Source organism: Lampris incognitus, chromosome 14, assembly GCF_029633865.1.
Source record: "Lampris incognitus isolate fLamInc1 chromosome 14, fLamInc1.hap2, whole genome shotgun sequence".
Classification (NCBI taxonomy): Eukaryota; Metazoa; Chordata; class Actinopteri; order Lampriformes; family Lampridae; genus Lampris; species Lampris incognitus.
The window spans coordinates 23,925,350-23,951,634 of NC_079224.1; the positions used below are offsets into that span (position 1 = coordinate 23,925,350).

Below are 26,285 nucleotides of genomic sequence, written 5' to 3' on the forward strand. Positions count from 1 at the left end.
ATCATTAATGTCAGGTTTAAAACTGGGTGGTTAAGTCTTTAGTAACCAACTTTGTCATCTATTGGAATTAGCAGCCCCCTATTATACCGCAACCCTCCTGCTACAAACAAGACTAAAATACTACAATCTCCCATGAGGCGCAGCACAATAAGCAGCATTATAATAAGAAGCATTATATACTTGAAACGGATGAGGCTAGAGGAGACATGCTAAAGATGCATCAGTAAAAGTGCTAAAAAATGTCAAATGTCAGGTGGTCATGTTGATGTAGGTACTTGAGGTTTAAAATATGAAAAAAGACAAAGTGCAGGTCACAATAAACTGCAAGTTTTAATAAAAACTTAATACAAGAGATGCATCACAAATTTAATTTGGTATTTAATTACTGGATAAAACAGCATAAACTGGAATGTTAAGAACTCCCGTCTTGGCATGTGGGGGAGATGTTAGCTACACTGACCCCCAACAGTTGACCTTTAACCTTCCTTTGTAGTCGTGGAAACCACAGTTGGGATAAAACCAAAAGTCTCTAAACTCACCAGGATCGAATAAGAGCTGCATCGCTGAAACACGGAGGCATACATGTCATTGTTTCCAGAGTTGTAATGGAACTATTTTGATAGAGCAGCCTAAAGCCAATATTACCCAGCAACAAGCATGTTTTAAAAGTAGGCAGCCGAAGCTGCTCCTGATGCAGCTCCCTGATCGGCTACAAGAAAACGGCTAGACATCTCGTATACAGTATGGGCTTCATGGCACAACCTCCACAAAACAGATTGTCATTGAAAATTCACAAAACTAGGGGAGAAATATATGTTTGTAAGATGGTGTTAACATCAGTATCACATTTAATAAACCATTTATCAGGACACTGAACCAGCATTTATCCACTCAAAAATGTAGAGGACACAAAAAGAAAAATAAACATAGTAGATTAACAGCATCCTACTGAGGCATGTTATTGTCCAAAACACCCGTTTGGCTTTCCTTCATTTGTGAGGCCTACAGGAAGACTGGAGAATGTCAAGGGTCACAGTGTATTTCCACCAATCAACTAGAAAGCTCCCAATAACAGAATAGAAGCTCACGCTGGCCTGGGATCTGTATTAGTGGTTTAGATTAAGGGGAGGAGCTGGGGGGGGGCTGGTCCCAAAATAGCTCTTGAGGGAAGCATCACCTGGGATCTTTCTGTAACACACCATCATCTCAGACAGGGTCAAAGGTTGCATGCAGGCAAGAGGGAAGACGAGGATTACAGTAAAGAGACTAAAATCTCACAAATTTAAAGGGAAACTTGCCTCCCTCGACACTTCTTACCAGCAGGAATCTTAATATTACTAATTTTGCCAATGTTACTCTAGAAAAAAAAAACAAGAGTGCCAACTTCTCATGGTAGTTAAATTCTCCATTTGAATCCCAGAATAACAGTTGGCAAATGATGGTTTTGGGGTTTTAAAGTATCCAGGATAGACAACAGCACTGAGAAAGAGCAGTGAGACTTTGGCTTTCTTAACAGCAAAAGCAAAAAAATAAAAAATAAAAAACCTAAAAAAGGTAAAACACAGCCTGGTGGCTCTGTGTTAGAAAGTGCCTCTCCTTTAGAAAAGACGGGTCACACTACTTCATTTGAGTAACTGGCAATAGTCCAATACAATGACTCAAAACTAGAAAATAAAAATATGGATTATTAGAAACAGAAATGTGTAAATATATAAACATAATACTGTTTGTATATGTGTGTATAAAAAAAGAACTCCAAATCCAAAAGAAAGGAGCAAAATAAACTAAGATAGTGGCAAGCAGTGGGAATCAAGAACCAGAGTCTTTCTGTAGCTTTTTCTCCTCTCCTGACTTCATTTGTCCCTCTGGTCAAACTCAGGCTATGGCTCCAAAACCTTCAAAGAAAGAAAAGACGTAAAACAAGTCATGTTAGAATTCTTATGTCAGGTTTTTGGTTAAGTGCAGAGGTGCCAACACTGAAAAGATGGAAACCAGAACAGCAAGGGTGAAAAACCAGAATTTGCCCATAAAAACCAGAACATGGTCATCGGTGGCTAAGTGAACTCGAAAAAAGTACCTCAGACCATTCTAAATGTATTGTCATTGATTTATTGTTATCGTTATCCATTTCACATGTGTATCTGAAAGGGTCAAAGAGAAGTCAGTGAATAAGGCTAGAACTACTACATCAAGTACTGTACGTTAAAGTACTGTATATTTGCTCCACTACAAGGCTTTGAAAAGCACAGCACTGTTCCTTTAAATTGAATGCCATTAGACAATTTTCCGAGGTAAGAGAAAAGCTTACATTTTTTTTAGGGCGGGTTAACCATCACTTTACCATAGGGAGTTCCCCATAGACTATTAGATGACACTAGATCAGTATTTACACCGATTAGCCACAACATTAAAACCACCTGCTTAAACCAGTTTTTTCAAGATTAAAAATGCTTTAAACTATAAACGTATCTATAAACACTTACTATTTCATTATATGATATGTGTACTTATATAAACAGATAATCATAAGTGAATTGCATTCTAAAGTTTTTAAATGAAAATGGAAATCGTGTAAGCTCACTGGGAAAGGGTGGGGGGGTGCATTGTTTTGTTATTTAAATATCTTGGTACGTACTGGTGTTCATGATGACGTCTATCTTAACAGGTGCTCCAGGACCTGTAGAATTTTTCATATTTAAAAAAAAAAAATAAAGACCACCCGCAATATTTAAAAATGCATAGCATCTAATCCTACGCCAGTTTCACCCTTCCCTCCATTGGAATTACACGGTACTGCATGTGGTGAAACATGTAGGAATCGACCCCATGCATTTTGAAATATCCCCGTTATGTTGTGAAAAAGACACGACAGGCGAAGCTCTACTCGGAGCGCACTCCATTTAATCAACAACACAACTAACTACCTTCACTCATGTGACTCAGGTAAAACATTTAACAGGATTGACTGGATCTCTTCACATGCAGGTAATGCAAGTTGAGTCACGACCCTACCTCCTTCTTCATTAAAATAGCGTACAACAGCTTGATATAGTTGTGTCTCTTTATTATTGCTGCCATCAGTCACAAGTGAGAACAATTTGACTTTTAACTAGTGGCCAAGTCAGCCGTCGATGTAGCTGCACAGATTTGTGTAATAGCAGTTATGTTGGTTCTTGCACACGCTTACTTTTTTTAAAAATAAATTTATTTCTGATTTTTCCCTTTTTTCTCTCAATTTAGAGGCCAATCGATCCCTATTTTTAGTTCAAACACCCACCCTCGTACTGCACGCGTTCGCCAAGGGTATCTCTCCGGCCGGCAGTCTCGAAGGAGACGCCTCGCCACTTTCGTGACAAGGCGAATCCAGGCCGAAACACTGCTTTTTCCAACACACACAGACGCATTCATGTGACGAACACAAGCCGACTCCGCTCCCCCTCTCGAAGACAGCATTGCCAATTATTGCTGCTTCGTCGAGTCCGGCCGTAGTCGGATCTGACGTCCGCAGTGGGCAACTGCATTGAGACAAAGCCGATGCTTAGACCGCTACACCACCGCGGACCCCAAGCACACGCATACTTTGAGGTGATAATGCTGTCCGGAAATGCAGCTTTAACGAGGTGACCCATGTGATCTGAATCGGCAATAGGTAAATTGTGCTCGATAATAAAACTGGTAAATAACGTCTCTGCACGGATAATTCCACACTCACTTCGATCGGTGAAAAATCTGTCAACTGATTTGTTATCTTTGATGACCTTCGCATATCTGCCATGTTTGATAGTTTTATTGTGCTCTTTTAAATCGTTCAACCCACCATGTTTGGAAATGTCGCATCTGCAGTACTCACAATACGCATAAAAATCAGAGTTTACTTGGTTTGATAAACGACAATAGTTTAGAATACTCATCTCTAAACTTTTGGTGGCAAGGCCTAAGGTTCTTTGAGGTAGACGCCGTCATCATTGGCACTGCATTTAATTTTCTCACTAAACTCACACAGGCCCCCTGCAGGTTCTTCTTGCTACGGAGAAAAAGACCGCTTACGTTGCAGCTGTTATTGAACTCTCAAGGTCGTGATTAGTCCCGCCTATTTCAGCTTCTCATTGGATGCCCAAGTTAAACTGCCATCGGACTGGTAGATAACTGGTGGTGGGGGGGGGGGATCCAGAAAAAACGTATTTATGACCTTTCTCATAGCACCGCAGCAGAGGGTCAAAAACCGTAGCTACTACGGGTAAACTGGAACAGTTAGCACCACTGTAATACCCTTTTCCCACTAGCCAAAAACCCCGCAAAAACCCGCTAATGTCCGCCTGTGGTCAATGTAAAAAGGTGGATGTTAACGGGGTTTTTGGGCAGTGGGAAAAGGGTATAAGTGGCACAACACTATTGGTTTTGGATGTAGTTTGTGGATATACTAAAGTCAAATGTAAAATAAAAGCAAGAACCCCAAAAATACCCGCATTTACGGTTTTAACCATGTGTCTGAAATGACCAAGTTGGGAAAGTAGATAATTAGGTATACCACTGTTCAGATGGGAATGTGTTTTCTATTTACGTCAGAGACAAAAGAGATGTATGCGTGTGTGTTCATAGGTTTTGCTCACCAAAGGGTTTCACACGTCTCCCTCTCCATCTCCCTGCTTCTGCATCTGGGCCTGCATCTTGGCAATCATCTCCTGCATTCGTCTCAACTGCTCAGAAAAGACACGGGGATATATTGTTAAACTTATATCTGGGATATTGTGTATATTCCCTTAGAACTACGGTACAGAATTATTGTTCTCAGGTTTTGGAGGTACTTTTCAGTGCTTTTTTTCTATCTGTTGGCGTCAATTCCACTGCTCCTACCTTTCCAAACCTGACTGGAAATTAGTTCTGACACCTTGATTTTGTGAATCATTTATAAAACATATCAGTCAACCATGGCCTTGTTTTCTTGTTTTCTGCAATAGTGTGAACACATAAAACAAGAAATAGTGAGATGCAAAAAAAAAAAATCCTTATGGTGCCTTGCAAAAGTATTCAACCCCCTTGACAGTCATCACTAATTTCTGAATTGTGAAAGATACTCACACATCTTTTCCTGAACAATGTTATTTTTGTGAACCCATAAGCTCTAACAGCATGTTCCCAAAGCCAAAGTAAGTTTTCGCTGACTTTTTATTAATAAATTAGAAACTAAAATATAGTGCTTGCATAAGTATTCAACCCCTTGTGCTCTGAAAGCTCCAAGTTTACACAAATGACAAATTATTCCTAAAACAAATTCAGGTTAACACAACTGGGCATAATTAGTGTGCGCCTGTAAGATATTAAAGTAACAGTCTCATTTATAGGTATAAAAAGCACTCCGTGTAAAGTTCATTAGCCAGGTGTGAACTCCATCAGAAAATGAAGACAAAGGAGCATAATACCGAAGTCAGAGACAAGGTGATTAAAATGCAAAAGGCGGGAAAGGGATACAAAACAATATCCAGGTGTTTGGATGTCCCACGAAACACTGGGATCAATTGTCAGAAAGTGGAAGCTGTATGTTTGTAGGTCAGGCCGTCCCTCAAAGCTAAGTGTCTGAGCAAGACATGGGCTAGTTAGGAAAGCCACAGATGATCCTGCAATCACCTTGAAGGAGCTCCAGAGGTCAGTGACTGAAACTGGAGTAAATGTGCATGAGTCAACCATATCACGGGCTCTCCATAAATCTCCCCTGTATGGGAGGGTGGCAAGAAAGAAGCTGTTGCTCAAAACTATGCATATAAAAGCACGCTTGGAATGTGCTACCAAGCATGAGAGAGACCCAGTTAGGATGTAGGTAAAAGTTTTGTGGTCAGATGAGAGGGAAGATGAGCTTTTTGGCCATAACTCAAAGCGTTTTGTGTGGCGCAAACCTAATAATGCTCATGCCCTAAAAAATACCTTCCCTACAGTGAAGCATGGTGGCGGCAGCATAATGCTATGGAGTTGCTTTTCATCTGCAAGCACTGGGAACCTTGTTCCAATTGAGGGAAGAATACATGGAGCTAAAAACAGGGAAATATTGGAAGAAAACCTGTTGCAGTCTGCCATAAAACTGAAGCTTGGGAGAAGGTTCACCTTCCAGCAGGACAATGATCCTAAGCACAAGGCTAAAACAACAATGGCATGGCTCGGCAACAAAAAGGTGAACAAAACGTTTTGGAGTGGCCAAGTCAAAGGCTGGACCCCAACCCCATTGAAAATCTGTGGCACAGACTGAAAATCGCAGTCCAGAGGTACCATCTCACCAACCTGCAAGACCTATACAAATTCTGCCAAGAAGAATGGGCAAAAATTACTCCAGAAGAATGTGCAAAGCTTGTACATACTTACCCCAAGCGAATCATAGCTGTTAATGTAGCAAAAGGGTACTCTACAAAGTGTTGATATGTGGGGGTTGAATACTTATCCATCCATCCATTATCTGAACCGCTTATCCTGCTCTCAGGGTTGTGGGGATAATGAAGCCTATTCCAACAGTCACTGCAAGTGCTATATTTTAGTTTGCAATTTATTTAAAATAAAGTCTGTGAAACATAGCTTATTTTGGCTTTGGGAACATGCTGTTGGGGCTTATGGGTTCACAAAAACAATATTGTTCAGGAACAGATATGCGAGTATCTTTTATAATCCAGAAATTAGTGATGACTGTCAAGGGGGTTGAATACTTTCGCAAGGCACTGTATCAAATGTAACTGATGCATTCCCAGACATTTTGACCCCATTAAATATTTTTAAGAGGACTTCACTTCACAATGGTGGACATGGTTGGGGGAAATAGATAAATCCAGCGAGGAGGAATCCCTTCAAAATGAAGATAAACCCCTGGAATTAAATTATTTTTAAAGCTCACCTCAGCCTCCTTCTCTTGAAGGATCATATCCTTGTCCATTTCCTCCGGCTCTGGTCCCTTCCTAGAAGAATCAGTCAGTCAGTCAAGTTGCATTTTCACACAAGTATAGTTTGTTGGAGTGCACTCAGGGCAAGACTTAATGATTCATGTTTCTAATAGAAAGAATCACAATATTACCCACGGTGAACAGTCTTATTTCAAAATGGCAGTCTAAGCAGTTTGATTACTTACAGTGTAAAGTTAAATTACATAGCAAAGATTTAAAGAATTTTAATTACAGAATCAGCACAGGGGGGCAGGGATGGAATAAGACCCTCGCCAGCTACCCGGTTTGTGTTTATTTGTGCATGTGTGATTGAGTGAGCATATGTGGCACCATTTCAAGTAACATCAAGCAGACATGACGAAAGCAAAAGAGAAAGTGAAGAGGAAGTGGGTGGGGGTTAGTGAAGGTTTCTGTGAAAGAAGACGAAACAGAGCATACGAGGAAGAGTGGGCATCTACTACACAGAACTACAAAGATGTGAAAGTTGTAAAGCTACAGAAGCAAGATTCAAGATGAAAGAAGCAAAGTGCAAAAGTCAGGGGAACAGTGATACCTCCCCCAATTGGAAAAAGGGTACCTCCATCAGTCCATTTATGGGATTGGACAAGTCAAGGCCAGGCAGCCATCATTGGATAGATGGCGCGCCAGTGGGAAGGCAGTAAAACACCTCCCTTATCCTTGGTTGGCTTTAGAGGAAAGTCTAAAAGAATCTTATTGGTCTACATTTAAGGATGAGATACAGTGGAATCCTGTTTAAAATCTAGAAAGTTACTGTGACAATACATGCCATGAAACTACCAGCTATACGTTAATCCAGAACCCACTAACACCCATAGTATGGTTCAACTCACTACCATGGCCAAATTGTTGTATGGTAAACATGCAAAATGATGAGTTAGAACTATTGGACTACACAGCTGCAATACTATCACTAGTCCAATAATATAATATGACTCAATGATGGAGAAAAAGAACACGACATTGTCTGCCACCAGTTTCAACATGAATTGCTCATACATATGGGATTACTTTTCATCCACAGGCTTCATGTTACACCTTTGTAAATAACTTGTGTTCTCAATAAGCCCATGTACCCAAAAGGCCCATGAATCTGTGTGTGTGTGTGGAAAAATGCCTAGCTGCTGCATTTTGGTATAATTGTAATACTAGTGCGTAAAGGAGGTCTACGGTTTGAGATGGGGGAGGTGCAGAAAGGCAGGCTGGCAGACAGGTACGTACGCAGGAGACAAAGGCAGAACGTAACCATGGGAGGACAACCTGCCACCCCGTTTGAGGCGCTCCGAGCGGAAGTTCTCGTAGTGCAGATCCTGGGTCACCTCCTGTAGATCCTGCATGTGGGTACTGAGGGGACAGAAAAGTCGAAATCTTTTAACTACTCACCACACAATCTTTCACCAGAATTTCAATAAAGCAACAACTTCTAAATCAATTAACAAATCAGTGTTGAACAGCTGTAAATGGACATCTGGCGGTGTTGGAGGGGTAGATAAATTGTTGTATGATTTAGCTGCTTCACATTAAGCCTTTAATTGCATGACCCAAACCAAATCAGATGGCACGGCAGGAAATATCATAAAATCATCCTATAGTCCATGGGCCAGACGATATTTCGGTACACTCAAGGTGGCAAAACTTACTTATAATTTTTGAAAGGATCCATGTCTGTAGATGATATGTTGGTATGATAACCATTCCTGAGTGGCAGCTGTATCACAGTTATCAGCTCATGAAGTTAACCACCCGCTAAACTAAATTGCATTTTAGACGCTGGTGCATATCCTGGTTTAGCCTCATGGTCAGGACATTTTTCAATGTTCTATAATATTGTCTTTGGTATCATTTTAAAGGGGACCTTCTTAGCTTTCATTCAAGCCCTGTTGTGGATATTTCTCACAAATATAGAGGTCACTTGAGCTCTTCAACCCGTCAATAACACACATCTTTCTGCAATTTTCGCCTAAACTATATACTTTCTTTTAGCCCTGTGTCATCTAGGAATATCAGGGACACAAAACACAAAAACTGGAATACTCACAGGACTGTAAAGATTCAGGAAATGTATAATATACCCATACTATTTCATTGTGTGAGGTGATTGTGAGCCTTAAATGAGAACTAGACCAAAGCCAGTTAGGTCACAAACTGGTCTCTATACATTTGTTTAAATACACAATCAAAATACATGATAAAAAGGAATACCATAGTGAGGTAATGAACTATTTTAATATTTTAAACAACATTGACATTTACATATACTTAGTCAATGATACATGTAATCCCATATCATTAGTGGGTATATGTAATGGTAATGGGTAGGGTAATGGGTATATGTGAATATGGTTACATTATTGTTATCAAGCTCTGGGTAACCAAGTCCAGAATCAACATCCTGTGCATCAATAGACTACTACCACAGTAATACCATCAGAATCATCACACTGTCATTCATCAAACTGCTCGTTTCTCTCATCATCTGACTCCCCAAGTTCAAAGTCCAGTTCTGGACCATCCTGCTGTTTTTGGTTACTGCAGGTCTGTAACCTGCACATGTCTGTGCATGGAAGTCCATTTGACAGGCACATGCAGCTTGGCATTTTGCATGAATGCACACACTTGCATGTTAGCATTTCCAAGACCACATCTGGTGCAGGTGGGGAGCGCATCCAGTAAATGGCCAGCTTGCCTTCATCGTCTGTCCATCCATACTCAGTAGGGCTTGGCACCACAGGGTTAGCCTGCAGACAGCACTTCCATATTGCTGCCTGATAGTTGGCTCGTTGAACATGCATAAAGAGACAGTCTCTACATGGTGGCAGCTGGCTGGACTCAACCTCTCCCCTTTTGGTGCAGAAGAGCTGGTAACGCAGTTTGTTCACCTCAGCAGTGCTGCTATTAGCAACATACATCCGACAGGTGAACTGCTCAATTTTCTGGAACAGCTCATCACTCACATTCCATGTCTGTCCCAGTTGACTAAAAGTCTCTTGGCAGGAAGTGTGCTTTCTCACTATCTTCAGGGCATTCAGCTTCCCTCGACCAGCGAATGCACTGACAGTGTCGCAGCCTGTGAAGGCATGTAAGCCAATTAGGCTGTCACAGATGCTGTCTCCAAGTGAACTTGCCAGTTTGGTGATGTCGACAAACCGTGTGCGGTTCTGAGTCCCACACTTCTGGTAGATGGGACAGGTGATGTCCTTCTGGAAGCCAAGACAAAGCACCATGACATCAGTGTCCTCAGCTGTGATGATAACTGACTTTGAGCCTGCATTTGCTGCATGCAATGCATGCAGGAGCAGACGGGTGTCAGCTTCTTCATGTGTGGAGTGCAGTTCTGCTGCTTCCTCACACCCATCTTCTGTCAACTTGTAGCAGGTTTCCTCACAGGTCATGTACAACACCTTGCCATGCAGCATAGCTCTGTATCGTGGGAGTTTCCACTCTTCCACCAGAAACTTGATGAGACTGGTCTTGTTGGAGGAACTGCACAGAAATTTTCTCCACTGCTGGACGTGGTGTCCCCCTGCAAGATTCTTGTACTGGAGAGTGATGTCTCCACCCCGGTTCAGTCGTTCAGCATCTTTGATCGAAGTCTGGTGATAGACATCAAAAACAACATCAATCCTCCCACTCTGTGCTCCCTCATGGAGGACCTGGGTCAAGGCTGATTCTGCCACCTGTGCAAAGGTTTTGTTGTTGCCATTCATTGTTTGGACCAGGCTCATCCCATCAATGATGGAAGTAGATGGGATTAGGATGTCTTCTGCAGGAGATACATTCTTTTCAAGCTCTCTGGCAAGTGCAGCCTTGTTTGTTTTTCGTAAGGACCATCAGCATTTGCCAGTGCCCATGGTAGTGGGCCCAATGGGTAGGCAAGGACATCCTTCAGATTCACCTTCCTGCTTTCAGCCACCAGGATCATGTGACTGAAAAGGTTTCTATCTGCCTTCAGAACCACATCCTGTGCTTTCTTTCCATGAGCTTGTTTTGTGCTGACATTGGAGAATGTTTTCAGACTTTGCTTGGTCATCTTGTCGTGGAATTTCACAGGTGGTGGGTCTGCATCTAACCTTGTTTGCTGGAATGCTTGGTAGGCCTCTTCTCCTTTCTCAAGAGCTCTCAAGAGATCTATGGTCACATCAGGTGGAGCCATGTTGCCAGTGGAGAGGCTAACCAAATCAATCTCATCAGGGGACATAGGATTGAGCCAGTTATTCTCCATAAGGTCCATGAGAGACTGGACATCTGCTTCATCTCTCTTGATCCTTGGACTCTGTAGATCTGGATGAGACCATTTGCACCTGCCTTGACCTGTCAGGTCTCTCAGCTGTCTGAGGTACATGCTTCTATACTCAGCTGTGAGATAATATTTGGTCACAGCTCTTGGCTTCAAGCTGAATCCCTTTGTCCCTCCAGCTGTTTGGGTGTCTTTGTTCACCGTTTCTTCTATAGCTTGGTCAACAGGGATTCGGCCAAAGGGATTGGTGGAGCCCAGTTGGACTGAGAAGCCTCCTTCCATGAATTCTGTGTACACATCTGGGTGTGTGATGGGCAGCTCAGACATCTGGGCGTAGTAGTAGGGGAGGTAGCGTGCATAATTCATCCTGTCATAAGCAAAGCACCATGGGATCATTGCTCGAATGCTAGCCAAGTGTAGCATCCAGTCTCCCTCTCTGGATGCTCGGATGAGCCCCAACAAGATTTCAACCATGTCCAAATAGGACATCCAGAAGTTCGAGAGGCTGCCGTTTCCACCTCTAAGGAACTCACGGTAGACTTCAAATAGATCCATGATGCGTGTACAAGAGCTGTTCTCGAGGACCTCCTTCAAAGCATGTTGTGAGACTTCTTTCCCAAGGCTGTCAATGGTCTTCAGTGTCTCATTCAGGTGAACCATGTCATTCCTGTGAGTTTCTTCCAACCAGGACAGGAAACCATTCAAGGTCAGTCGCATGAGAGCCTCATACAGGAGCTTGTGTAGTCGCACTGCCCTGTTGTACTTGCGGCCATCCATAACACCAGCAATTGAGCCTTCTGCAATCATGCCAGACTCAATGCAGAGGTCTTTGAGTCCAGCATCTTGGAAACGCTTTCCTATTATTGCCAGCAGTGTGCAGATGGTGTGGAATACCCCAAGCCTAACGATGATATCATGGCACTTGTCATGGTGTTTCCATGTGATCTCGACAGCCTTCGCATACAGGGCTTGGTCAAACACACAGACAATCTTCCTCAGGCCTAAGCACTGCATGATGCTCAGTGACTGGTTAAGCACCTCGTTGACAGTAGACATTTGTGTCGCTGGAGCATTGATGGTAGGCAGATAGCCTATATTGTCGGGGATGACCGTCATCTCTCCTCGAGTCAGGATGTTGAAGCCTGTCCAGCTGCTGACTGACTGTTCTTCTTGTTGTGACATGCGTGCTAGGACCCAAAGAAGGTTTTTCTCTCTGGCAAGCTTAGTATTGGCTGCAGTATCGGCATCTGACTTTTTGCTTTGTGGTGGCCCTACCCGTTGTCCAGCATTGTAAGTTGGTAACATTGGTGGGGGTCCATCAATGCTTCTCTTCTTTGTTTTGGGAACAGTGGGCATGGGTTGGACAGGAAGTGGGTTGACTGGCTTTGCTTGCACAGCAATCCCATTGACTCTGTGAGATGTTCCCTCACCACTGACAGTTTCTTCAAGACGGTCGATATTGTCCCAGGCTAAAGTTGTGAATATGCCAGGATGGATGTTAGCTGGAAGGGCAATGCCACTCCCTGATGATGAGTTTCTGGAGACACAGGGCAGTGTTGATCTCTTCCATCTGTGAATAGGACACACTGTGACCAAGTCGGTTGAGGATGTTTATCAACTCTACATTTCCTGTCAACGATTTGACACTGAATGGCAGAACAATGTGCTTGGAAGGTTTGGCATTTCCACATGTCACTGCATATACTATGTCATGGCCAAATGACTGCAGAAGGCACTGCACTCTGGGATGCATGATCAGGATCATTTGAGCCTGTGAGTAGAGAGTACAGGAAGATAATGAGCGACTCTGGAATGGTAGGACATTCTGCTTCTGGTTTGACTTCAGGCGGCCAGGTTTGAGGAACATCTTGACTTTTAATGTCTGCTCTCAATTTGATGGCTGCTTTGGCTATAACATCTTGTGCACTGACAATTTTCAGGGTCTGCAGCTCCCTTTTGAGAGACTGATTTTCTTTGGCAAGTTCCCTCATGGACAAGTTATCGGGATAGAGGAGGAATTTTCCTTTCTCATCAGGGAATATCTGCAAGGCTCCAGCAAACTCACTCTCCAGGTTTCGCCTTATGTGCTTCTTGGTTGATTCCTTGACTTGGGCAATGCCTTGGGAGCTCATTGAAGCTACCAGTCTAGAAGAGAGATCAGTCATTGTCATCACTTGAGGATTTCCAAAAAGCTCCATCCTGATGAAGAGGAACAGCTCATTGTATGCCTTATTCACAGCAGCTTCATACTGGGCTGCAGCATCATCATCTTCATTGCTGGCAACCTCTCCTTTGGAAACCTCTTCTTTGGTGTAAAGTCTATAGCATGACCTGTGGTAGTGCCCTTCAGCTGCTACAAGGTCTCTACTCACAATGGCAAGGATTCTGCTGTCCCTTTTCTTTGTGGCTGCACTCCTGATCTTTGCATCAGCTCGCAGTTCTCGACACTGCACCAGTACTTCTCTCGTATTCTGTCTCTTGGAATATTTGCTGTTTTTCTGACAAAATATGCACTCTGCATCATAAGTCCTAGATGTACTTGGAGCATGTCGAGCTACTCTCTTAGATTGTTTCTCTTCAGCAGAGACACAACTTTTCTTTTCTTTTGCAAGGAGGCCATCAAGAATTTGCTTCATAGTGAAGATACTGCGACACTTTCTGTGGTAGTAGATTGCTGGAATCTGTCCCTCAGGAATGTCTTTTGCCAGTTTCAAAACTGGTGCATGATTTCGTATCTGAGCTGCCCTGAGCAGAGTTCTCCATGAGTCGACACTTTGTAGTGAAACCAGCTTATCTGTATCATCAGAACAGTGGATAATGCACTCCACCCGTGGGCGCTTTGGTATTGGGTAAAAACTTGCTTGTTCACCAGTGGCCATATTCAGTCAGTTTTCACCTGCCACATACAAACAAATACATGTGTATGAACACTACTAAAACAAAGTTTACTTTGCTTCACCAGCGTCATATTACCATTATTTATCTTACATAGCCACAAATAGATACATTACCTAGTTGCTATGCAACAGCTGTATTTTGTCCACATGAGGCCGCTAAAATCAACACAAGATGAAAGTTCCTCGTAGCCACTTTAACTAATCATATTAACATATACATTAAAAGAACATGCTAACATTATGGGAAATTAGCTTACAAGCTTCTCCAGAGTGAGACAAGAAGATAGATACCAGTTTCCTCTATATGTGTTTAGTAGAAAGCTACCTGGCTGCACGTTAGCCTAGCTTAGCACAATGAATGGAAGTACAAAGTACTGGTTATCCTTGATTGTTGGCCAACTAAGAACTGTCCCAGAGTTTAAGCTAGGCTAATCAGTACCAGGGGTGTTGAAATGCTATATTTGCAAAAATCTGGGCAAATACACAATCGTGAGAGGCACAGAAACAGGTTTCCTGAAAGAAAAATGAAATAGCTGCTCATTTGGAAAGGTTATCATGTATTATTTTACTTCTGTTAGTGTACCAAATAAAATGGCACCAGTGAAGTTGTGTCACCTTGGGTGATATCGATATCTGGTCTGACCCATGGACTAACTGGCTTTGGTCTAGTTAGTTTCTTAGTAATAATGCCCTTCTAATTTAAGGTTCACAATCACCTCACACAATGAAATAGTATGGGTATATTATACATTTCCTGAATCTTTACAGTCCTGTGAGTATTCCAGTTTTTGTGTTTTGTGTCCCTGATATTCCTAGATGCCACAGGGCTAAAAGAAAGTATATAGTTTAGGCGAAAATTGCAGAAAGATGTGTGTTATTGACGGGTTGAAGAGCTCAAGTGACCTCTATATTTGTGAGAAATATCCACAACAGGGCTTGAATGAAAGCTAAGAAGGTCCCCTTTAAAATGATACCAAAGACAATATTATAGAACATTGAAAAATGTCCTGACCATGAGGCTAAACCAGGATATGCACCACCGTCTAAAATGCAATTTACTTTAGGGGGTGGTTAACTTCATGAGCTGATAACTGTGATACAGCTGCCACTCAGGAATGGTTATCATACCAAAATATCATCTACAGACATGGATCCTTTCAAAAATTATAAGTAAGTTTTGCCACCTTGAGTGTACCGAAATAGGAAATTTTGGGCTCTGGCCCATGGACTACTATGCATGAGCCAGTAACCAGCATACCAACTATCCAGTAATTCCTACAAAAAAGGCATAAAACTGTTCAATGGTGCAGTCCAACAGAGAACTACATCTATCCTTCCTGCTACTTCTTCTAAGAACCAATGCCAAGCAGATGAAGGGGACCGAGTTTAAGCCTTTGTCCCTCTGTTGAACTACTCACATCAGCATGGTGCGCAGCTTGAGGAAGTCGTTGTGTTCTGGGTTCTCCACTTCCACCACACCCCAGGGGTAAAGGCGACCCCTCACCTTCTTCCCCTTAGCCTCAATCTGCTGGTTGGACCCCACCACCGCAAACGGGATGCTAGCCTGGAAGGGAGAGGTTGTTCATGTGAAAGCTATCACAGCTCAATCTTCCGCATATATGATGACAATAAATGGTAAATTGAGAGCAATATCATAAAATGGATTCTTCATAGTTCATCCTTTATAGTTTTAAACTGTGAAGAGTTGACTTATCGTCCCAGATACAATTACCCCTCCCACAGGCAATATAACATCCACATGACTTCCATGATGAGGAATTCTCATCAGAGGTAAAAGAAAACAGTTTAGGGTTTACTTTTAGAATCCTGGTCTGCTCTTTGAAGTCCTCGTCCTCATCTGACTCAGCGTCAGGAAGATGGTAAATCTTGATACCATGTTCATCAATCTCATCCAGAATCTACATAACATGAAAATTACAAGAACCACATACTTAATGGGCTAAAAATAAATGAGTAATAATCTATTATGTTCTTTTTGTGCAACACAGAAAGAACGGTTTCATTTACATGAAACTGTCAGCAAAATTTCTAGTTTTTCTTTTAGAAGATATATCCCTATTCACTGCTAAAGTGGTGAATGTGTTTTGTTATTTTTTTGTTTTTTTGGAGATTAGTTTTGGTCAAGTTCAAGAGCAGATTGTTTTTAATCAAATACATTATCAGGGTACGGTATACATGACACAAGACACATTTGAAGTCCATAACAGGGATGAATCATCAAGTCTGAAACAAACGGAAAGAGATGACAGTGTGTTGTCCCCTCACCCTGCGCTTGAGCCTCTCCCTCTCCCTGAGGGTGAGTGTGTCAGCCTTGGCAATAACGGGAACAACGTTGACTTTGTTGTGGATGGCCTTCATAAACTGGACATCCAGGGGCTTCAGGCTTGGATGGAAAGGTGCCAGATGAATAGACGGAAGGGTGAGAAGTATGACAGGGTTAAAGTTAGAATGTTGGCAGCGGTGGAAATGGGATAAGGGAAAAAGTATTAAATTCAAGACATGCATGGGAAATTGACTGCAACTTTATTCAACTGAAACATGTACATATGTCTGTGTTGGGACTGACCCGTGTCCCAGTGGAGAGATGAAGTAGAAGCAGCAATGAACTCTGTTGTCCACAATGTGTCTGCGGTTTAGTCCACTCTCATCATGGAGGTAGCGCTCAAACTGGTCATCGATATAGCTGATAATAGTGCTGAAACTGGAGGAGAAAATATCACTTTTTAAAAAGTAAACAGTCAAACTGAAAAGCCATCTGGGCTGCAGAGTTGTTTGATAAGTAAAAGGTCCCGTTCTCTGTCCAAAAGGTATTCTGGATTTCATACCAGTCCTGGCTGTTGATGGCATCGCCATATCCTGGAGTGTCGACTACAGTGAGGCGAAGCTTTACTCCTCGCTCTTCAATCTCTACTGTGGATGCCTCAATCTGAACTGTTCGCTCTATCTTCTCTATAAGCAGAAGAACAAAACATATCAGTGTACTGACATCTTACTTAGTTATTCAAATTAAGTTAATTTGATTTAAAGCTGCTAAAAGGAGTTTGGGATTTTTGCTGACATTGCATTTCCTGTGGACAAAAGCGGTGATGTTTCACACAAGAACAACTTCACTTTGCATAAGCATTGCCAGTTGTCACAAAGATCAACATTCACCCTCTGGTAGCGCTTCAATTTTTTTTTTTAAGAGTAAGAGATGTAGTGATGTTTTGGAAAAATAAGCGTTTGCAAGATATACAGCAGGTTTTGCAGGAAATCCGTGCTGGAGAAAAGGATTTAGAATCATTATCTAGCGAACAACAATATCTAATCTTCCCACTCACGGTTTCATTTGTTTATATCAGTCACATACAAGCATCAAAATTAAATTGAGACCGACAAATAATTTGTGAAAAATGCCTCAGCAGCTTCAAGTTTACAAGACATCATTCACTAATCGAGCTACAGTTATAGCTCGATTAGGCCATGTAATTGGACTATTGTTGTTGTCCCAGTATACAAGAACCGGGGGAGAATCGATTTATTGACGCAAGTATGTCCGACCCCGGTACAGTAGGTGGTGATATGCCCCCTTTTAGCTGGTTACGATTGGACTTTTTTCCAGTTGACCTTTTGCATCACATACCAAGCAAGCAACAAACAAATTAGCAAGCGGCAGGCAGGTTCCATGTTGAGCAGTGGAAACATGGACAACTTTCATACATTTCATACATACACTGCGCTTTACTTTTGATACTGTTGAAACTATGCTGTTCGACTTCCGGGTGAAAGACCGCCGCAGGAACTATGGATCATGCACAGAACGCCTAGGCCAGTTCGGAACCGATTGAAGTGTATACATGCTATTTTATATTTTAAAATACATGTAAATCAATCCCCGACCGCATTATCTAGGTGCGTTAGTCAGACTTCGAGAAATTGGATGTAGTACAATTTCAGTCGGACGAATGTGTTTACATGTACTTTAAAAGTCCAGTTTTAGTCAGACTAACACAATAAATCCACTTTTTCTACATCATGTAAACGTACTGACTGTGGTGGAGGTCGAGTTAGGAGTTGCTCATCTGAACAACGAGGAACACCTATAGACCTTTTCACAGCAGCTATTTTGATATGAAGTAGTAGGGTAAACACAGGTGTTACCAATGATACTGATTAAGGTTCCGTTCCATTCAGATAAAATAGGGTGCTGCTATTGTGCATGTTGGCTCACTGGAAAAGCTCTGCTACACTACATGGAACCTTAATTATTAATTAAACCTGTTTACCTGCTATTTCATGTCAATATGGCTGTCGTGGAAAACGTCTATTAATATGTGTTTCAGTGGGCGGAGAGAAACCTGGGTATGCTGCATGTATATGTTTGTTGTGACAGAACCGCTAATCGATTTGATTCTGTAAAGGGGGGTTATTAAAGACAGTTGACAGCCCCTAAACATGGAATCAATTGACTTGACTCCCAGCAACTCGAAGAAGGACAGCCTTCAAGGAATACAAATTCTGACTTTTACGTTGCTTCAAGTGTGCTTCCTCCTGAAGCGCCTGCATGCGTGTGTTTGTGCATATGTTTTACCAGCAGCTCCAGGAATGACTCTCTCAGGGTAGAGGTCAGTGAGGAAAAGGCTGTTGATCAGAGTCGATTTCCCAAGTCCAGACTCCCCTAGAGACAATGGAGGGAGAATCAAAAATCACCATGCTGTCCACAAAGTAAAATGTTCCTGACCAGTCCACCTGGAAGGCTACCTGAAAAACCTTTGTGTGTTGAACTGTGTCTTACAGTCAAGAATGAGACAACAGCGGGGTGAAGTCGCTTCATATTTATGATTGTTAGCATTGTAGTGTGAGCCCAAGAGACGGTGATAAACGTTTAAACATTATCATGACAGATTAATTTCTCACTAATTCACTCATCAGTTCCCAGGCAATAACAATTTTTATCCTAAAATTTAAACTAAAGCCAAAAAGAGGCAATTCATGTTACATTCATAATGTGGTCTCAATTTCGACTGCAACTAAAGTATAAAACACACAAGAACAGATGAAATTGCCTTCTCCCCCTGTGATGTTGGCTACATCCAGTTTTCTTGTGACCGACTTAAATCTTGACACAACATGGAAAATGTACTGGATATGGTCAAATAAGTAGCTGAAGTCCCTCCTTGTTCCTGGGAGCACAGTTCTGTAAGACCTTGAAATTGTATTTGGTTACTCATCATTTTATGCAGTTATCAATCCATCACACCATTGATGACACACCCCTACAATCTTTTGAGAAAAAAAAAATACTGCTTAGTTTGTATTCGCTAAAAAAAAGGAATCAACCCTCTCTGCACGCCCATATATTTGACAGCCATCAGCTCATGAGCTTTAATTTCACCTGAAATTTATACATGCTTATTCGCTTACAATGTTAACAGTAAAATTTGTTATTAGTCTGGCCCAAAAACAAATACATTTGGGTCCAAGTCTGAAAAAAAAAAGAGTTCCATGTTGAATTTATTTTTCCGTAGGCTTAGCGATGGAAAGAATTTTGGTTCCCAAACAAGTTTACTCCTGAGGCCATTCAAAGTTCGGTTCAAGTAGCTGATGCTAATTTAGGGGTGGTAACTTCTTGGAAACATTTATTGTGAAATGTGGATAATTGTACTGTAAATGCAACTAATTATCATTACAATCATGTCAGTAAAATTTTAAAATGTTGGATAGACTGAGCCATGAGTTGTTTAACATTTGTTTGTACACAGAAGATGACTCCTTTAAAGTTTTTGCATTGGAGCAATTGTCCAGCTCTGGTGGGCACCAAACCTATATTAATTAAAGGGATGCATGGATGTAGGAACTTTGGCCATGGCCATAAATGGTTAACCAAGCATTCAAGCAGTGGATAGAGACAGAGCATGCCCAGTAAGAATCAATTCCCCATGACCCTCAGCCTACATTCCTCTCGGGTTTATTTTAAGGCAAACGGATGAAGAGTGTTTAACAGGGAGTATGTACCCTCCCCCGTATAGAGCCCAGTTGCACATGTGTGTGTGTGCTCATATTCAGAGTTTGCATAGCAGTTGACAGCAGCTGGACAAACAGGCTGAATGTGATCAAGGGCTAGTTACAGCAATTCCAGGGTTCACCACATATCTTAATGATTATAGTACTTCCGTGGCACACAGTAATACCTATACACAGATTCTAGACAACACAACCTGATCACCCACACTGTTCCACATAAATAGAAAATTATTTTATATAGTGGACAACGAAATGTAACATTAAAATGAGAGGCCATAAGTACAGAAATGACTTTTAAACAACTGAACATTCGTCCTGGTTGATGACAAAAATTGCAGCACAACTCTTATTACTACAACAAAGTCTCATGACATTCATAAATAGCATGCTCATCATAAATCTGAGTGCTACACTTAACCCTATATCTAGGATCTAGAGTAAGTGTGTTAAAAAAGTATTTTCCTAGATGTTATCCATTTCTTAAATTTAGAGAAAATTAAATACACACTAAAAGGATCATCTGGAACCCTTGCTAAGATATGGAGACCCTTTCTGGGTTTCTATGACTCTCTACAGCAACCCCTTGAAAGAGTAGGGTAGAAGCCATAAATGTCCTATTACAGAAATGAGCATTCTCCCCCATCTCGTTTTTTTCTTTTTTTTCTGTTTGTTTTCATTTTTTTCCTTTCCCCCCCTTCATCTTTTCTTCCTTTTGTTTGAATAACTAATACAATTATTTGATTATCTTATGTTTTCCCTTCTTTACCTAAATGTATTCTGTTAACCTGTGATCCTATGAATGGGTGGGTTGGTAGTGATGGGAATGGGGTTTTCAATTTGTTAATACATGTGGTTAATAATACTTTTATCCGGGGATGAGTAGCTGATTTGATGTTATACATGTTTTGTAATTCTTGTGGGATAAAACATTTGAAAATCAATAAAATATATTTACAAAAAGAAAAAGTATTTCCCTCCCCCACTCTCAAAAAAAAACTATTGTACCAAAATTCAGAGACCCAACACAAAAGTCATTCCTTAAATGTTCAGCCTTACTCTGTCACACTGCTTCAGTGTTTCTAGTTGAAGAGTTTTTGAAATTTGTTATTCTTCACAAACAATGATTGTTCAAGTTTAACATCAACAACCTGTGATTGTAAAGCAGTAAAAAAAATCAACGAGAATGTTTCTGACAGACAGTAAGCGTTCACTCACCAACCACCATGAGAGTGAACTCAAAGCCTTTCTTTACAGACTTGCGATGGACTTGATTTGGCAGGTTGGCGAATCCAACATAACCTGGGGTTTCTGGGTTGGTGAACTGGCCCTGCTGTAAAATTCATAACACAAGGAGAGAAAGAAGTGATTTATGGTGAAAAATATCATCTTGCATGTGACAACAGGCAAGTTGAGCGTATTCAAATGACATGACAGCTTTGCACATAATAGTCACTTTGAAATTTCTGTCTTGTGATAAACCTAAAATTAGAAATCTTTTGATTTCAAGAAGTGTTGGCTTTCATAACCACTGCAATAAGACAGCCTCTTATTACTGCTGGAGTAGAAACCAAAGAGACATCTGTTCACTAACAGTCAACATGTTTCTAAGCAGCAACATGTCGTCTCTGCAATTTCAAGACCTCCTGCCCAGCATTCCAAAGTTTATGACCCTTTACAATACAAAAACAGAAGAGTTTGCAGACAAGTAAAAAGGCTAATGGGTGGGTAATATGTTTTTTCAGAGTATGCAGTACCCACAATACAGTGCTGTGGCAAGTTCAAAATGTATGTACACATTGTCAATTAGTTAGCTAGCATTTAGCCTGATTACTTTGTAGGACTTGGAAATCCTCCCTCTAAACAGTAGAGGGAATGGCTGAAGGCCTGAAGTAGCAGTAAATTTTCTTCTTCTGCCCTTAGGCCTTTTTAACCTGGGCTGAGACACAACTATGTGTCATAGGGGAGGGGGAACAGCTCTGTGCATCTGCTTAAGTGGGTCAGCACTCGACTAAATATCTCTCTGTAGCACTCAAAGGACGAGTTTAGATTAGAACAGTGCAAAACTGTTGTACAGGAAGGAGTTGAAGGGAAGTGAGAACTCTGTATAAAATGAATGGATGCAGAGCCCCCAAAACATCTCAAAAACAGAGTTGCTTCCCTGTCAAAATCAAAAGATGAGGAAAAATTTAAATGTCTGCATTCATTCCTTAGGCCGCTTTCAGTGTGGGAAGATGGCAGCACAAATTCAAGTTTGCAGCGGCCTCACCCAGTACCCAAGTGAGAAGATGGTGGGGCAAATTCACGTTTGCAGCGGCCTCACCCAGTACCATCCATGCATTGTCTTTGTCCACATCTAAGTTTGTCTTCGTTTGATGGCTGGGAGAGCTGGCGCTGGATCGGCTAAGAGAACTTGGTCTGCCGCGTCCTGTGGTCCCAGGGACCACGGCCCTACCTGGAGTTGTGCCTGAAGAGGTAACACCGAGGGCGGTCTCATAGGATGCGGAAGCAGGGCAGGCTAAGCTAACTGCTAACCCATGCAGACCGGCAGTTCCGATAACACTTAGGGCAGTCTGGTGGCAGTCTCGCCTAGCCTTGACTGTGTTTTTAGTGTCGTCATGTGGAGTGCGGGGAGGTGTGTTGAAGGTGTCTGGTTGGGACAGCTGGAGTTGGATTGGCTGAGGGAGCTTGGTCTGCTGCGTCCTGTAGGCCCAAGGGCCACGTCCTTGACCAGAGCTGCAGCCAAAGAGGAAACACTGAGGGTGGTCTGACAGGATGCGGAAGCAGGGCAGGCTAAGCTAACTGCTAGCCCATGTGGACCGACAGTTCCGAGTCATCCTGGCTGGCATTAATTCTCCTGGACAGTGTTTTTTTGTTTGTTTATTTTAAGTTTAGATATATGTGTTAGTTTGGATATACAGGTGCATCTCAAAAAATTAGAATATTGTGGAAAAATTCATTATTTTCTGTAATTTAATTCAAAACGTGAAACTTTCATATATTCTAGATTCATTCCACAGAGTGAAATATGTCAGGCCTTTTTTGTTTTAATCTTGATGATTACGGCTTACAGACCCAACAATGCATACGAGCTGAAGGCCGCTATCAAAGCAACCTGGGCTTCAATAACACCTCAGCAGTGCCACAGGCTGACTGCCTCCATGCCACGCCGCATTGATGCAGTAATTCGTGCAAAAGGAGCCCCGACCAAGTATTGAGTGCATAAATGAACATACTTTTCAGAAGGTCGACATTTCTGTATTATAAATCCTTTTCTTGATTGGTCTTATTTAATATTCTAATATGTTGAGATACTGGATTTTAGATTTTCATGAGCTGTAAGCCGTAATCATCAAGATTAAAACAAAAAAGGATCGACATATTTCACTTTATGTGTAATGAACCTAGAATATATGAAAGTTTCACGTTTTGAATTAAACTACGGAAAATAATGAACTTTTCCACAATATTCTAATTTTTTAAGATACACCTGTATGTGTTCTTGTAGTTCTTGTATATGTGTTTTTGTCTGTGTTGCACTGCTGTGGGCAATAAAGTTTTGTTTCATTTCATGTGCGCAAGTGCATGAAATCAAATGACAAATAAAGTGTTTCTGATTCAAAGTGCCAAATCGACAGGAAATTAATAATTCTGGTGGTTGGTTAATCGCTTTGAGTCATTCATCGAGTAAAAATATCAAACATTTGTTGGCTGCAGTTTCATAAATACTAAGAATTGCTTGCATTCCTCTATTTACATCATTATGAAATGAATACTGTGTCACTTTTAGGCTGAAGATGTCACTTGAGTGATGAAACATATCTGTCAATAAACGTTGTATCCAGATGAACTAATTCAACCTTCTTTGACCCTCAAGTATTCCTTTCATAATGATGTAAAGCAATTCTTAGTATTTATGAAACTGCAGCCAACAAATGTTTGGTATTTTTACTCGAATGACTCAAATGATTAACCAACTACCAAAATTATTAATTTCCTGTTGATTTGGCACTTTGAATCAGAAACACTTTGTCATTTGATTTCATGCACTTGTGCACATCAAGTGACAGACTTTTAGACTGAAGATGTCACTTAGTTGAGTGATGAAACGTATCTGTCAATAAACATATCCAGATGAACTGATTCAACCTTCTTTGATTTTCTTACCTGGACTATTGAGCATGCATCAAGACAATACTTGAGGGTTTTTTCTGACTGTTGGTTAGACTAAGTAAACCGTATTAAGAAATCATTGTGGGCTCTGGAAACGTAAGTTGGACATTCATCAGTATTTTTTGGGTTTTAACAGACTCATCATCAACTGAGTGAAAAAATAATTGATTATGAAAATAATTGTTAGTTGCAGCCCTAGTCATTACTGTCATGCAAATACACTAGAAGTATAACTTCCAAAGGAGAAATACAGTATCACTGTACTGCATTGGGTCAGGTGGAGAATATTCCATTTCAGAGACTCACCTTCATTTTGTCTGCCTGAGACATGTTTCCGCGTTTTATACCTGCCAGAAAGAAGGAAGATATAATTACACAATGACACATTGGAGAATGAAGTGCTTCAACAGGACTACTCCACAAATAGTTATCTCAGCTTCAACTATGCCCACAATGGACTAAGTCTACGAAGCCTTAATAAAATGGAGGTTAGCCGTAATAGGACTGGAAACCTGCTTGTATATGAGAAACAGGAAATCTGGTTAGCGCTCTGAATGGTTTGTGACAGAGCCGTCTCATCACACAAACAAAAAACGGCAGTCATCTTTATCCTGCTGGCTGCATGAGCACACTGCAACTACAGATCTTGCACGGTTTTATTTGAGGCGTAAAAGATACCTCATCCACAAAGTACACACGGATAGTGTGCACCTGACTCACAAAAACAGTCGTTGTACATAGCTGGTATGATTTTATTTCTTAATGTAAACTAACTATTGGTATGACCCAAAAAGTTGCAGCCAGGAGCGTCATCACACTGCTGACTGTTAGGGCGCTGCCAAAGTGTCTATGGTGGACACTTAACTTTGGATGGATTGGAAAAAAAAAACTTTGGATGGACAGCCAGAAAGCTAGCGTGAGGTGACTAGATATTACCGTTAAATTTAAATTTTTTACTACAAACCCCAAAAGCGAAATCGGTGTATAAAAACGAGCAGTTGACGTTTAGCGATGTGCTAAACGCGCTCTCTAAAGTCCGTAAGTGATGGGAGAGGAGAATTTAGCGAAGCGTTAAACCAAAAACGTTGGGTCCACTCACTAACGCCAAGCTAAGTAGTGAACTGACGCGACTTGAGCTACGATAATACTACAAATTTGCTTTAAAAAGATTATCTCGCTGTACACTACCGTGTGAAAAACCGAATATGAGTTGAGCTGGCAATATTGTCGGTGAAACGACACAGATAAAAGATAGTTTGGGGTTAACCGGGACGAAATCGATTCACAAAGCTCTGTTCCGTGAAGCTAAATGCGAGCTAAGCTAGCACTTAACGACCAGCTAGTATGCAGCGACTCCGGTTACAGGATGTTGGACAGACTGTGACTTTACTCGAGGTTTCATTTAGTATCGGTGCGGTTTTGGCTAAAACGTGAAGTGAGAGACCCCCTCCGAATAAAACGGTGGATTAGTAAAACGTATAGCATTACCTCACTGATCGACCAGTCGAACAAATGAACGGGAAGGTGTGGAGCGACTGGTGTCGGACACCTCGAATTCCACAGATTCCGGTGCAGCTTCCTCTTTATGGACCACAATGCATTGGGCCAACACACCGTGATTGGCTTTGTCGCTATGGTGACGTTATCTGACTACCAGCGTCGTTAGGAGGAAGTATAATTATCTTTTTTTCATCTGTGAAAATATGGAGAATATCTGAGGTAAAGTGGATGCATTCAGAGAAAAACTACATTTATTTTCATGTTAATCCAATCACAGGAGCCAATTTATAAAAATGATTGCGTGATAATTTTTAAAGGAGTCATGAATACTCATATAGCTTGTAGTCCCCCTCCCCGAAAACAAGCTTAACTGCGGTCTTTTTATGTATAAAAGACCCTTCCGCACACCAAAACTCTGAATCAACTTGTTACACGTTTTTTTATACCTACCTATGAAAAATCACATCCAGCACCCGACGTCCCACAGGGATATGCGCTCTCCCCCCCTCTACAGAAACGACT

At 41.4% G+C, this 26,285-nt stretch overlaps 1 protein-coding gene across 1 annotated transcript; it reads right to left on the reverse strand.

Moving 5' to 3' along the window:
* Positions 1-311: 311 nt before the first annotated feature.
* Positions 312-25,856, reverse strand: septin2 (septin 2). The gene is made up of 13 exons (XM_056293391.1): positions 25,752-25,856; positions 24,570-24,610; positions 21,309-21,423; positions 18,661-18,747; positions 16,916-17,039; positions 16,657-16,791; positions 16,356-16,473; positions 15,887-15,988; positions 15,488-15,633; positions 8,196-8,279; positions 6,872-6,932; positions 4,611-4,697; positions 312-1,895 (listed from the first exon to the last, which is right to left on the reverse strand). The coding sequence occupies exons 2-12, from the start codon at positions 24,591-24,593 to the stop codon at positions 4,620-4,622; spliced, it is 1,074 nt and encodes a 357-aa protein (XP_056149366.1). The 5' UTR covers positions 24,594-24,610; positions 25,752-25,856; the 3' UTR covers positions 312-1,895; positions 4,611-4,619.
* Between the last annotated feature and the right edge of the window lie 429 nt (positions 25,857-26,285).

Coding starts and splice junctions, on each gene's coding strand:
- septin2 (XM_056293391.1), bottom strand. CDS start 24,593: ATGTCTCAGGCAGACAAAATGAAG. Junction 15,634..15,886: donor AGCAGACCAGGATTCTAAAA/GTAAACCCTAAA, acceptor TCTCCCTTCCAG/GCTAGCATCCCGTTTGCGGT. Junction 4,698..6,871: donor TTCAAGAGAAGGAGGCTGAG/GTGAGCTTTAAA, acceptor TTTTCTGAGCAG/TTGAGACGAATGCAGGAGAT.